Source organism: Phascolarctos cinereus, unplaced genomic scaffold (genome assembly GCF_003287225.1).
Source record: "Phascolarctos cinereus isolate Bilbo 61053 unplaced genomic scaffold, phaCin_HiC Scaffold_2;HRSCAF=192, whole genome shotgun sequence".
Taxonomy (NCBI): Eukaryota; Metazoa; Chordata; class Mammalia; order Diprotodontia; family Phascolarctidae; genus Phascolarctos; species Phascolarctos cinereus.
This window is the reverse complement of record NW_027555625.1, coordinates 338,028,370-338,041,779: the sequence shown is the minus strand read 5'-3', so window position 1 is coordinate 338,041,779 and position 13,410 is coordinate 338,028,370. Positions and strand designations below refer to the sequence as shown.

Below are 13,410 nucleotides of genomic sequence, written 5' to 3'. Positions count from 1 at the left end.
TAAAGATAATAATAGCAATAAGTCTCTTATTCCTGATTAGAATTAAATGTTTTTATGCCCTTTCTGGGACATAAAATGGAGTAAAAGTCACTTCCAAAAAATGCAAGTTGACTGGAAACCTATCTTGAATGGCTGCCATACCAATTTGAACTGCAAACAAGTTACTGTGACTTTGTATATCCAAACATGAATGGCATCTTGTCAACACAGATTCCAAGTGCTGTACAAATAGAAGAGAGTTCCTGCTGCTCAGTCCTTTTTCAGGAAACAATTTCACTATGAATAAACTGTTTATATAACAACTGCTCTTCTGTCAAGACTTCTATCTTTGTAGTCATTAGAAGGCAGCTATTGGAGAGCTCACAAAACTGTTGTGCTTTTAGATAAAACTACTGAAGCATTAGTAAAGAAGGGTTTGTTCAAACCAAGTCATCTACAAGGCTAAAAAAGAATGCAATTATCACAACATTAAGTCTAATCAGGCACAGGCTTGTATAATACTATAGTGATCAATTCAGAATATTAAGCATTTTTACTGACCTTAAGCATTTTTACTAAAGAAGATAAATTTCTCCTTTCAGAGATACGTAAATTTCAGATGTCTCATATGTATTAGGTTTTAAGAGTTATTGTGCTAAATATGATATTCTATATTAATCTAAAAGTATTTTAGTTCCTTCTGTAGGCTGTTTTGCTATAGCGCTAGAGGATAAAAGAGAAGTTAAGATAAGGTTTTGCCCCCAAGAATGTTCAAGTCTAGTTGTGGGAAACAATATTAACAAACAAAAAATTAGCAAACAACACAAGGTATTATTATAACCAAGTGATAAGTAACATGATGTATACTATAAATACAATATGAGATTCAGTGCAGGAGAGATTTGAGGCAGAGGACAGACATTTAGAAATCAACTCACTCCAAATTTGCCAAAGAAAACTGTATTTAAGGGTATGCAAAGGCCTTAAGTAGAAGTAATCTACATTTTGGAATAGCACATCTAAAGACAACTAAATGTATGAACATTAAAATTAAGTCTGAAAACTCCTCAGATTACGTAGCCAAAATATAATTGCCTTACTATCTAATTTCAAAATTAAATAGGACTGGAAACTTGTCTTAATTGTTACTTTTTCTTCAATACCAAAACTAAATCCAGATACCTGTTTCAGAGTTTTTACCATCTCCAAAACAAACCAGAGCCAAATACTAGCTATAGCAATATGACAAAAATAAATTGAGGAAAGAAGCATAGGCAAAGAAGAAAAAAAAAGATCATTTTGCTTACTTGGAGAACCCTAGAGATTCGACTAAAAATTAATAGAAACAATTAAGAATTCCCATAAAGTAACAGGATATAAATAATACCCACAAAAATCATCAGCCATTCTGTATATTATCAACAGAACCCATCAAAGAGAAATAATATGGAATAACTAAGATGTCTGAGAGTCTACCAAAACACATGCGGGAATTAAAAGAATACATCCAGGAGTGTCTATTCCTCATTCACCTTCCCACCACCCTCCACAATTGAAGTCCTCCCCCCACCTTGTCCTCCAACAAAGAAACTCATGGGTGGTTGAATTAGTATTATTACTATAATACTTCCAGGGCATCTTATATTAGGTCATGAATGACTTCTACTATCAAATCACATAGAATCTTAGTGTTTTAAGAAACCTCAGAGCTCATTCAAATTCAATCCATACTTGAATAAGCATCCTGTAGCATAGCTTACAAATACAGGTCTTCACCCCTAGAGAATGGCTACCCACTGCCTCCCAAATCTACTTTTAGATCTCATTGTTAGGAAGTTTATCTTAATACCAAATGAAATTGACTTTTTTGTAAATTCTACTCCTTATTTCTCGTTCTATTAAGTTTAATCCTTCCATATTATAGCTCTTAAAAGACTTGAAAAGAGTTATTGTGCCCCTCCTCCCCAAATACCCCCAATTCTTTCAAGCAATCCTCATATGACATGAACTTGAGGCCCTTTACCAGTCTGATTGCTATCCGTGGGACACACTCAAATCTAATTACTTCCTTCTGAAAATTTGGCAAAACCAGAACTAAACACAATATTCAAGATATGATTATACAAGAGCAAGAGTATAATGAGACTATTATTTCCCTAATTCCAGATACTATGCCTCAGTGCAATCTAATATTGCATTAGCGTTTTTATTATATTTTTAACTTATGAGTTTATATATTAGTTTAGATTGAACTTATACATCACTAAAAAACCCCAGATCTTTTTTCAGATGAATTGTTATCTAATCACACCTTTCACAATGGGTACTTCTGATGGGGATTTTTTAAAAGCCAAAAGTAAAACTTTACATATATCCCTACTCCCTATTCAATTTCATCTTACTAGATTTGGTCAAGTGGACTTACCAAGGACCCACAGACCACATAAGTTCAGAGCTGTGGTAATATGCACAGAAGAGGAGCAGGTAATTTGTGACACTTAGAGAACCCAGGCCTCTGTTGAATAAAAGTGCAGCTGAGAGTCTAGGACTTATGCCAGAGAATGCCATCAATGGATATGGACTTTGTTAAATTGAATGAATTCTTCTTGGTTGTCCTTAGATGACTAATGATGTGAACAACAACATAAAAGTTATAAAAAATAACGCAAGCCAAGAATAAAGGGCTGTGGGGGCAGCTAGATGGAGCAGTGGATAGAGCACCAGCCCTGAAGTCAGGAGGACCTGAGTTCAAATCCAGCCTCAGACCAAACACTTGACACTTACTAGCTGTGTGACCCTGGGCAAGTCACTTAACCCCAATTGCCTTAAAAAAAAAAGAATAAAGGGTTGTGACCATCAGGGAACCTCATTCCCAAAAAGGTGCCCTGTTATTAGGAAAAAAATGGTAGAAATTAGAGTTATGCAAAGGAGCGCTGTGTCACACTGTAACAGATCCCGAGAAGCAATCAGTGCTACCCCAAACATTTTATTCTATGATCCTGAAGGCACAACATGAAGATTTGGAGGGCCAGAGAAAATGTTAGAATAGGCACAAAACGGATTCTACTGACCCAAAATTCATTCAAAGGTAAGTATTACCGGGGCAGCTAGGTGGTGCAGTGGATAGAGCACCAGCCCTGGAGTCAGGAGGACCTGAGTTCAAATCCAGCCTCAGACACATAACACTTACTAGCTGTGTGACCCTGGGCAAGTCACTTAACCCCAATTGCCTCAGTTTAAAAAAAAAGTATTACTGACTGGCATTGCATACTCAGAGAATGTAAGTAGCAAGCCTTTCAAACTTGTGTTAGTTCCAAATGGTGTGAAAAATGAATCCCCTAAAGTAGTCCTATGCATTTGAATTTGTACTATTCAAAGTTAGGTGTATGGTGTGTTCAGGAAAGACTAGTACCTCTGGTATGAAGGCTGACCAGGCCTTTTCAGGGCTACTTTTCACCTGTGGTGTCCACCTGTTTCACCCAACTCTCACCTGTGGCTCCAAGAAGCTATAGCATGCACAGCGGCCACACCCCAGTAACCCATTTAAGCAGATGGGCTAAACCAGGTCAAGGGTAAGCAAGGGATCTCAAACAGATGGTGAGTTAGGGTGGTGTCTACTCCAAGCATGTGAAGACTTCTCCTGGTAGAATGGGTAGATGAGAACAACTTGTTCCAAAGGCCATGAAGGCAGCTGAAGCAGACACCACGGAGTGCTTAGAGCTTGATTAGACATAGAGGATGTCACGGTCATCCACTGCATCTTAAGCCATCACCAGTCATCTTGATTCTGTCCTGCCACTGGACTGTGATCACTCTGGAGGAGAGAGTGAGGCCGACAACTTTGCGCAGCTCTGCCTCACTTAAATCCAATTTACACAGGAATCAAAGGACATCACCCACACCATTTTACCTATCTCAAAGTCCTGTGGCAACAGGCAAGTAATGAAGCAGCAGATGCAGGTATACTGGGAGTTGTAGTCACAGTCCTGCACACAGGCGGCCCAGGCCATAGGGTCATTTCTCACTGGAAACAGTAGTGGGATTCGGCAGCCCCCTGGGTGTGTGAACAGCCTTTTAAGGATTGTATTGCTCACCTCCTAGTGTGAGGAAGGAGCTAGAAAAGGTGCCCCCAAAATTGTCTGCTTACCAAACCCTGGCCTGATTACTGTGGCAGGCGGGGCATCCCACTCTAAGGTCGAAATACAAAAAAAAGTACAAAAACATCTGCAAAGATGATTCCACTCACCATCAGCACATAGAATGTGCATATACTTATTCAGTAGATTTGAAAGATGAACAGCTCTTGTACAGGAGAACTCAGCAGGTATCGCATCCAAATAGCGGCCCTGAGTGAAACAAGGGCTGGCAAATGAAGGCCAGCTTACTGAAATTGGAGATGGATGTATGTTTTTCTGGAGCAGCTGAAGGGAAAGGGAGTGCCATGAAGCTAGTGTAGGTTTTGCAATCAAAATTAATCTAGTCAACAAGCTTGTATGCCTACCAAAAGGAGTGAATGACAGGCCCATGACAATGTGATTGCTACTTGCAGTAAAGCACCAGGCCACCATCATCAATGCCTATGCTCCCACCATGATAAACCCAAATGAGGTTTAAGAAAAATTTTATGAAGACCTGGAGACCCTCATCATCAATGTGCCAAAAGAGGACAAGCTTATAATTCTGGGTGACTTTAATGCTAGAGTAGGCACAGACTACAAGACTTGGAAGGGTGTTCTAGGGAGGAATGGAGTTGGAAATAGCAACAGCAATGGTTACTTACTACTGAAGACTTCTGCATCTCATGACCTTCTCATCACCAACACTGTCTTTTGTTTACTTAAATGCAATAAAACTATGTGGATGCACCCTCATAGCAAACATTGGCATTTAATAGACTATGTGATTGTAAGAAGAAGAGACAGACAGGATGTGAGTGATGAAGGCAATGTGTGATGCAGAGTGCTGGACTGATCATAGACTTATCCTCTCCAAGTTAAATATTAGCATTCAACAAAAGCAGTGTCCCCAAAGCAAAATGACTACCAGAAGAATTAATGTCAACAGATTAGAGCTCTTCTCTGAAAAGGAACAGTTTGTTGCTAACTTTGAGGGAAAGTTAAGACAACACATAGTGGGCAATAGTGGAGCAGGACAGGAGTGGGCAGCTTTCAGAGATTGGTGTATAGCACTGCATTTGCTCATCTGGATCAGAACACTTCACAAACATCAAAACTGGCTTGGTGAAAATGACAGGGAAATTTGAAAGCTGCTAAATGAAAAATGATAACTCCACAGGGTTTACCAGCAGGATGGTTCATCCATCTCTAAGAAGGTAGCATTTTAATTCTATCAGAAGTAAAGTACAAGCAAAGCTTAGAGAGATGCAGGATTCTTGGCTCAGTAAGAAGGCAGATGAAATTCAGTTTTATGCTGATAGTAACAATCCAAAGCCCTTTTATGATGCCCTGAAGGCTATTTATTGGGCCAAAGACCTAGGGTGTATCTCAACTGCTCAGTGCTGATAGAGTCACATTAATTAGTGATAAGAACATGATCCTAGAGAGATGAGCTGAACACTTCCATGCTGTTCTCAACAGACTGTTATCAAGCAACGCTGAGGCCATTGAGCATTTACCTCAGGTTGAAGTCAATCCCTCCCTAGCTGAAGTTTTGCATGCCATTTAGAGGTTTTGAATGCCATTAGGCTCCTTTCACGTGGCAAAGCACCTGGTGCTGATTCTATTCCAGCTGAGATTTACAAGGTAGGGGGTCCATCGCTCATACAAAAGCTGACTGAAATTCTCCAGGTTATATGGCAAGAGGAGGTAATCCCCCAAGAGTTCAAGAACGCCTCCATTGTCTATCTCTATAAAGGTAAAGGAAATAGACTGTCCTGTGACAATCACAGGGGGTTCACTCTTTTACTCACCACTGGCAAGATTCTTGCCACAGTCCTTCTTGATACACTAATCCTTTAACTGGAAGATGGTCATCTACCTGAGAGCCAGTGTGGCTTCAGAAAGGGCTGAGGAATGGTCAGTATGGTGTTTGCTGCCTAAGAACTCTAGAAGAAATGCCAGGAGCAAAACAGAGGTCTGTACACAACATTTGTAGAGCTAACCAAAGCCTTTGATACTGTCAATTGTGAGGGCTTATGGAAAATTATGTCAAAATTTGGCTGCCCAGAGAAGTTCATCACCATTGTACATCAATTTCATGATGGCATGCTTGCCCAGGTTCTGGATAATGGACAATGCTCTCATGCTTTTCCAGCCACCAGTGGAGTGAAACAAGGCTGTGTGCTTGCTACCAGGCTTTTTAGCATGGTGTTTTCAGCCATTTTGTCAAATGCCTTGAGGATGAATGTAGCATCAAGGTCAACTACTACACTAATAGTAAATTCTTCAATTTGAAGAGGCTACAAGCCAAGACCAAAGTAGAGGCTTGAGTGTTGGAGCATGATTTCATGTTTGCAGATGTTTATGCACTCAGTGCAGCCTCTGAAGCTGAGATGCAACAAAATATGGATTGTTTCTCTGCTGCTTGTGCTAATTTTTGCCTAATGACACCAAGAATATATAGGTATTCCATCAGCCACCACCACACCATCCATATATGGAACCATCAGTTACAGCAAATGGAGAAGTTTTGAATGCTGTGGATAAGTTCACTTATCTTAGTAACGTACTTTCCAGTGATATATGCATTGATAATTAGGTTGACACACACATTGCCAGAGCTAGCTCAGCGTTTGGGAGGCTCCAAAAGAAAGTATGGGAGAGAAGAGGTATCTGACTGACTACCAGACTGAAGGTCCACAGAGCTGTTGTGCTGACCTCATTGTTGTATGCCTGTGAAACCTGGACAGTATACCAGAGCCATGCCAAGAAACTGAATCACTTCCATTTGAATCGTCTTAGGAAGATTCTGAAGATCACCTGGCAGGATAAGAACCAGACAATGAGGTCCTTTCTCAAACTAAACTGCCAACCATTCAAATTCTGCTTCAGAGAGCACAACTCAGATAGGCTGGCCACTTTGCTCGAATGCAAAATATACGCTTGCCAAAAAGACTATTTTATCAAGAACTCACACAGGGAAAGTGTTCACATGGTGGTCAGAAGAAGCGGTACAACAAAACTCTCAAGGTCTCTGTCAAGAACTTTGGAATTGACTGTATGACATGGGAGACACTGGCACAGGACTGCTCAGCATGGCATGCCCACATCAGAAAAGATGCTATGCTCCATTAACAAAGTAGAATTGAAATAGCTCAATGCAAGATACACAAACTTAGAAAATCCACCCCAGACTATTTGTGCCCAACCTGTGGTAGAACATTCCGAGCTTGTATTGATCTGACCAGCCACAGTCAGACACACTGTAACTTGACTCTAGCATAGTGATGTCATTTTGGTCCTCTTCAAAAATGAAGAACAGCCAACAACCATTATGTAAAATATGGTAATTGGTTCTAGCCCCATGAAAATATGCAATGTGAATTTGAATAAAATGACCACATCAGGGGTTTCAATATTCTCACTAATCTAGACCTAGCTGTATAAAGTTGCTGTTGTTCTTAATCTCTGGAAAGAGATAGGAAGAATATGAGCAACATCCCAATGATGTCAGACCACTTCACGCAGTAAGCACATATATACCCAACCAGAAGCCAGAGAGCCTCTATGACGGTGAAGTACTCTGGAATAAGTATTCATCTATATATAGCTTTCCCACTAAGATTGCCCCTGTTCAAGATAGAAACTTTGACAGGAAATTACTTAAAGAAGTGCTAACCTTGGCCAGAATCCAGAAGTCTAGGATTTTATACCTTAGCACCATCTTACAATTTGAAAGCATTATCTCAATACTAGACATATTCAGTATGAGAGAATGTTCTTACGGTCTATTAAACAACTGTTAATTTCTAAGTAAACTTGCCAAGAGTGGGGGTGGCATATGCTTGTAGCCCCTATGCTAGGGAAACTATGGCTAATGGACCACTTGTGCTTAGGAATTCTGAGCTGTAGTGAGCAGGGCAGGACATCAAGAGGGTAGAATTTAGGGTAGAATTCTACCCATTGTGCCCTAAATAAAGATCCAATCTGCACACTTTTCCTAGGCTAAAAGATTTTTGACCTCCAAGGTGAAAGGAAAATCACCTTTCTCTTTGAGACTCACAGTCCTTCTTCTGACCATGTATTATAATGGATAAATAAATCCCATCCCTGCCAGCAGAATTTCATTTCCCAGCCAGCAATTTTTCCATGTCAAAGAACTACCAAAGGTTATATTCAGAAGATCTACTGGGCAAACGACCATTTTAACAGTCTTGAATTCATTCATAAGATAACTGTTTCTTCAAATATTATAGGAAAAACTCAAAGTTTACTTAAGCTCATCACCAAGTTTTAAGAGAAGTCATTATAACTTATTCATACTTAACATTGCCATCATTGCAAAAAATTAAGGATCACACTAACTAAAAATAAGGATAACAAGTTTGACAACTCATGTTAAATATTCACTAGTCTGGGAAGGGCATTGCTGAAGCATCTAAGTCTAAGGTATGAATGAAGACTTAAAAGAATTTTCACTTTGCAGTGGGCTGAAAAAATTTGGCTAAAGTAAAAAGGAATATTCAAAAAGTAAATTCATATACATTACTCTATTAAATATCACACATTACATTTCATGCATACATTGTTTTTATTTGGTGGGAAACTTATAGACAGGATTGTAATTGGCCAGTTTTCCAAATTTGGCTTTACTGCTAAATTGTTATCTGCCAATCCTTTTTGTTGTTGTTGTTGATTCATGGCCAACTCTTGGTGGCTTCATTTGGGGTTTTCTTGGCAAAGATACTAGAGTGGTTTGCCATTTCCTTCTCCAACTTGTTTTATAGATGAGGAACTGAGGCAAGCAGTGTTAAGTGGATTGCCTAGAGTTACATAGCTAGTAAGTGTCTGAGGCTGGATTTGAACTCAGGAAGGTGAATCTGCCTGACTCCAGGCCTCTATTCACTGTGCCATCTAGCTGCCCTTGCCAATCCTTAGACCTCGTATAATGATTAGTCTTGGATTGTAGTGATAAATATGGGCTGATCCTTAGAACCTCTATTTCTCTCTACTGTCCAAGACTAATCGTCACTATACAGCTTTACGCTGCTTATGGCTGTGTGCTGGACACATAAAAAACAAGACAAAACAAAAGACATACCTGTCCACAATCAAAATAAACTTCATGTCTATCCACAATAAACCAATATTTAAGCTAGTTACCATATTTCACTAATGAACTGGTTGTCAAAGCAACCAAATCATTACATTCCTCATTACTCAGATTTAAATTACATGGGATCTGTTTTAAAATTTGTAAATAAACCTTAGCTCTGGGGTCATACAAAGAAAAACAAAAGCTTGGTGACATAACAAAAATTACCCATAATGTGGGTCTACACTAATTGGCAATAATTTGGTGAATTTGGGTGGAGTAGATCATGAATTCTAATTGAAAGTGGCAAAAAGTGAGAGACAATGTGGCATTAGTGGGAAAAGGGCCAGCTGTGGAGTCACCAGAAGTTTTGAGCAAAAAAGTCACCAGATGACTTCTACAAGGAAGAAGGGAAGCTATGAGGCTTTTTTGAATGCTTCTACAGCCAATGAATGAGCCTCCTCTTTAGTTAGCATATGGTTAGACAACTGGAAGCATGTCCATCCGTGCTTCATAGTCTCTTCTAAAGCATTTCCTTTTTTTTTTTTGTCAGGCAATTGGGGTTAAGTGACCTGCTCAGGGTCAGACAGCTAGTAAGTGTCAAGTGTTTGGTCTAAGGCTGCATTTAAACTCAGGTCCTTCTGACTTCAGGGCAGTACTCTATCCACTGCGCCACCTAGCTGCCCCTCTTCTAAAGCATTTCCATTCCACATTATCATAACTCTCATGAAGACGTGCTCCTTAGGCAACTCCATGTGGAGACACAAAATCTCTACAACACAATCTGGAGAGATCCTTGTCAAAATTAAAATTTTCTTTAAAAATTGCTCAGAATACAGTGAAAAACTGCTTATTGTTATCAGGAGATGAAACCCAAGATAAAAAGTATAAAAAGCAAATAAGTAATATTTACCAGTAAATATTGCTGGTTACTTACTTACCTGTAACAGCTATGAGTCAGGGAGGAAGTGGAGAAAGGATAGCTTCACCAGTAGTAGCCAAAGTTAGACAAAGCAGGAAATTCTATCCTAGCAGTTCTCTCCTTAAAAGGGTCAGTGAACCACACAAAGATCCAACCACTCATGATTACATTCAGTACAGGACAGCAGCACCTTCCACTTGCAAATGGTTGGCTGCTGGCCAGCTGGAATGCATGCACATCATCCTAGTGCTCCTTTCTTTTCTGTGGAGCTCCTAAATTCCCAAGGTTACTGCCTCTATGCCCCTAAGCAGCTTCTGTCTCTCATCATCCTTTAGTCCCTCCCTCCAAATGAGAAGAACTACACTTCCCATCTTTCTAATAAGGGGCTACACTAAGGAAGCACAGTTTCTCACTTTACAGGATCATCTTTGTACTATTACTAGCATTTACATAGTGCCTACTATGTGCCAGGCACCGTGCTATATGCTTTACAAATATTATTTGATTTGATCCTTACAACAACCCTGGGAGGCAGGTGCTATTATTGTCCACATTTTACAGATGAAGAAACAGAGGCAAACAGAGGTTAAGTGATTTGTCCAGGGTAATATAGCTATTAAGTATCTAAGATTGGATTTAGACTCAGGCTTTCCTGACTCCAGGCCCAGCACTCTATCCACCTTGCTGCCTCTAAACTAGATCTTCTTGAATATGCCTGTATTCACTTTTTCAAAACACACTATAGTGGAAGTTCATGGTTGTGAATATAAACCATTGTTCTCTGACATCACGGTCAGGAAAACCTGTGATTCTGAGGCCAAATTTGACCTCATGTCCTCCTGACTCTAGGATCAGTAATCTATCCACTGTGTCACCTAGTTACCCCTAGTTCTATACATTTGAGGAGATTGGGGAAAACTCACTTATGCAAACTCACTGTTAAATCATGGAGTTAAATGATGGCAGCTACCCTTTGTCCTTTTAGGTGACTGAGACTGGGAGTTGTGAACTTCTGATGCGGTTAGTTTCTAATGGACATCTGCAAGGAAGAGAGTGACATTTCTAAAAGAGGTGGGTTTGGTAGCCTGGATTTATGCCTCTCTCCCTACCCTGTCCATCCAGTGTCCTATCCACTGCCCCACCTAGCTGCCCCTCTACAGGGCTCACAGATTCAACATATTAAAATAATATTGATCAACTAGATTTTGGGCATCTAGATGGGGCAGTGCATAGAGTGCCCGACATGGAGTCAGGAAGACTCATCTTCCTAAGTTCAAATCTGACCTCAAACACTTCCCAGCAGTGTGACCCCGGGAAAGTCACTTAACCCTGTTTGCCTCAGTTTCCTCCTCTATAAAATGAGTTAGAGAAGGAAATGGCAAAACATTGCAGTGTCTTTGCCAAGAAAACCTCAAAAGAAGTCATGAAGAGTAGGATATGACTGGACAACAAAATAAGCTAATTTTCTTCTTGTAATTTCAAAACACGTTCTAGAAATTACTAACATAGTACTAGACCTTAAAATTGAAGAACTTTTTTTTTTAAAATTCAAAGACTTTCTGTGATTGCCTCCGTGTGGAGGGATTCCCCTTACTCAAGAAGACTAAGACTAAAACTTAGATTCTAGGAACACATGGAAGATAAGTGACTTAAAGCCAAGCAGCCTCTATTTAAACTGCAAAACTCCCAACAATACTATACACCCTTTTAAAAAGTGAACCGGTAGGAGGAAAAGGCTATAAAAAGACTTTGTATTGTTTGGGTTCGGAGATACTGAGCTTTAAACCAATTTTAAAAAATTATTTCACTTTGGGAAAAAACAATGCATGTACCCAGGGTGAAAAGAACAAGACTCAAGGGTGTGTGCCAGAATTTTGTGTCCTGCCTGACTTCAGTGTCATTACACACTGTCAGCTCGGAAAAGAAAAATGCGGCTTGCCCTATGGTAATATTTATCCAATAGAAACTATAACTCTTTCTTCTGGTTCACCTACTTCCATTTTAATGTCGTAATTCTGGCCAAGGATACTGTCTATGAGATCTTTGATCGTCTTGTCCACCGCTGACTGACGTTCAGACTGAAGGGAAACAATTATTTCCTCAATAGACCTTGGGACTTCTCTCTCAGACAAATGCATTTCGGGTGCTTTTTTTTCGGATTCCTCGGCTTGGGGTTCTTCCTCCTTTATTGTCGGAACTTCTATCGCGGGCTCCTCCAGAACCCTGACGTCTCTGCTAGGGCTAGAAATGAAACTTTTTTTTCTTTTCTTCTCAGACTGAGAACTGTAAGAAATACCTTCTCTGCGGGGTCCCACCCACCTCCTTTTTCTCAGAGAGACCTTTTCAGCCTCGTGTTCACTTGTCATAGTTTCCTTACTTGTGATTTCTTCAGCATGATACGATTCTGGGAGAGAAGAAGGCTCGCTTTTCCCTCCGCGTTTTTCCAAAGGAAGAGGGAACTGAGGGGTTGGCAACCTTCGCTGAAGAATAACTCGGCGGTATCTAGACTTGTGAGGAGGAGCTGGCTGTTTAAATAAAACAGCTTGTTTAGAAGTGCCTGCCAGTGAGGCAATCACTGGTTTTTCCTTTCCATGTTGATAAATGTAAGCAGTATTTTTCAAATAAAATTCTTTGGGACAAAACGGCTCGTTTCTAGGTCTACCAGCAAGTGACGTCGTCTTTCTGCTCTCTTTGAAAAGTAATTTACTTCCTTGAATCTTCTTTCTGGGATCATGACTCTGTTTTTCTGTGTCTTGAAGTGCAGAAGAACATGGTTGAGGTGGAACAATCTTGTCTGTAGCGATGGCCTCGTATGAACTTTCTGAACTCTGGGAAGAGTAATTATTAAAATCTCTTGGTAGAGTTGAAAAGGCTAGAGGACTCCTTTTTGATTTCAATTCCTGTCCCAGCTTGAATTTAAGGAAATCTTTCCTTGTTTGTTTGCGAACCTTCTCAAGTTCCTTCAGCATCTTCAATTCTTCATCATAACTTAGTCCAAAATGCTTTGGGACTCTAGACATTTTGTTACGTGTGGCCTGTAAAATAAATAAAATGCATAGCTCATTTCTATATTATTGCAGATACGAAAATCATATTGACATAGAATTCTCCAATGTTTTTTGAGGCACATATTTGCATTCCATTAAATTTATAGTGTTTTTATTATATAATTATGTAAGACTCTCAATGTCCACCCCTTCACAAGGACTTTGGCAGATTCTAGAACCTGTCTTAATTCGATGGGCAATGTCTACCCTTTTTTGTTCTTATGTTTCTTTTGATGTGTGCCTAACATT

The 13,410-nt window shown here is 39.8% G+C and overlaps 1 protein-coding gene across 1 annotated transcript in view; it reads right to left on the bottom strand.

The window, feature by feature from the left end:
• Positions 1 to 13,139, bottom strand: part of TTC6 (tetratricopeptide repeat domain 6) — a 286,301-nt gene extending 273,162 nt beyond the window's left edge. Inside the window, exon 1 of the mRNA XM_078149180.1 lies at positions 12,109 to 13,139. Within this exon, the coding sequence (XP_078005306.1) occupies positions 12,109 to 13,134 (1,026 nt within the window). The 5' untranslated portion in view covers positions 13,135 to 13,139. The remainder of the gene's footprint in view (positions 1 to 12,108) is intronic.
• Positions 13,140 to 13,410: the final 271 nt, after the last annotated feature.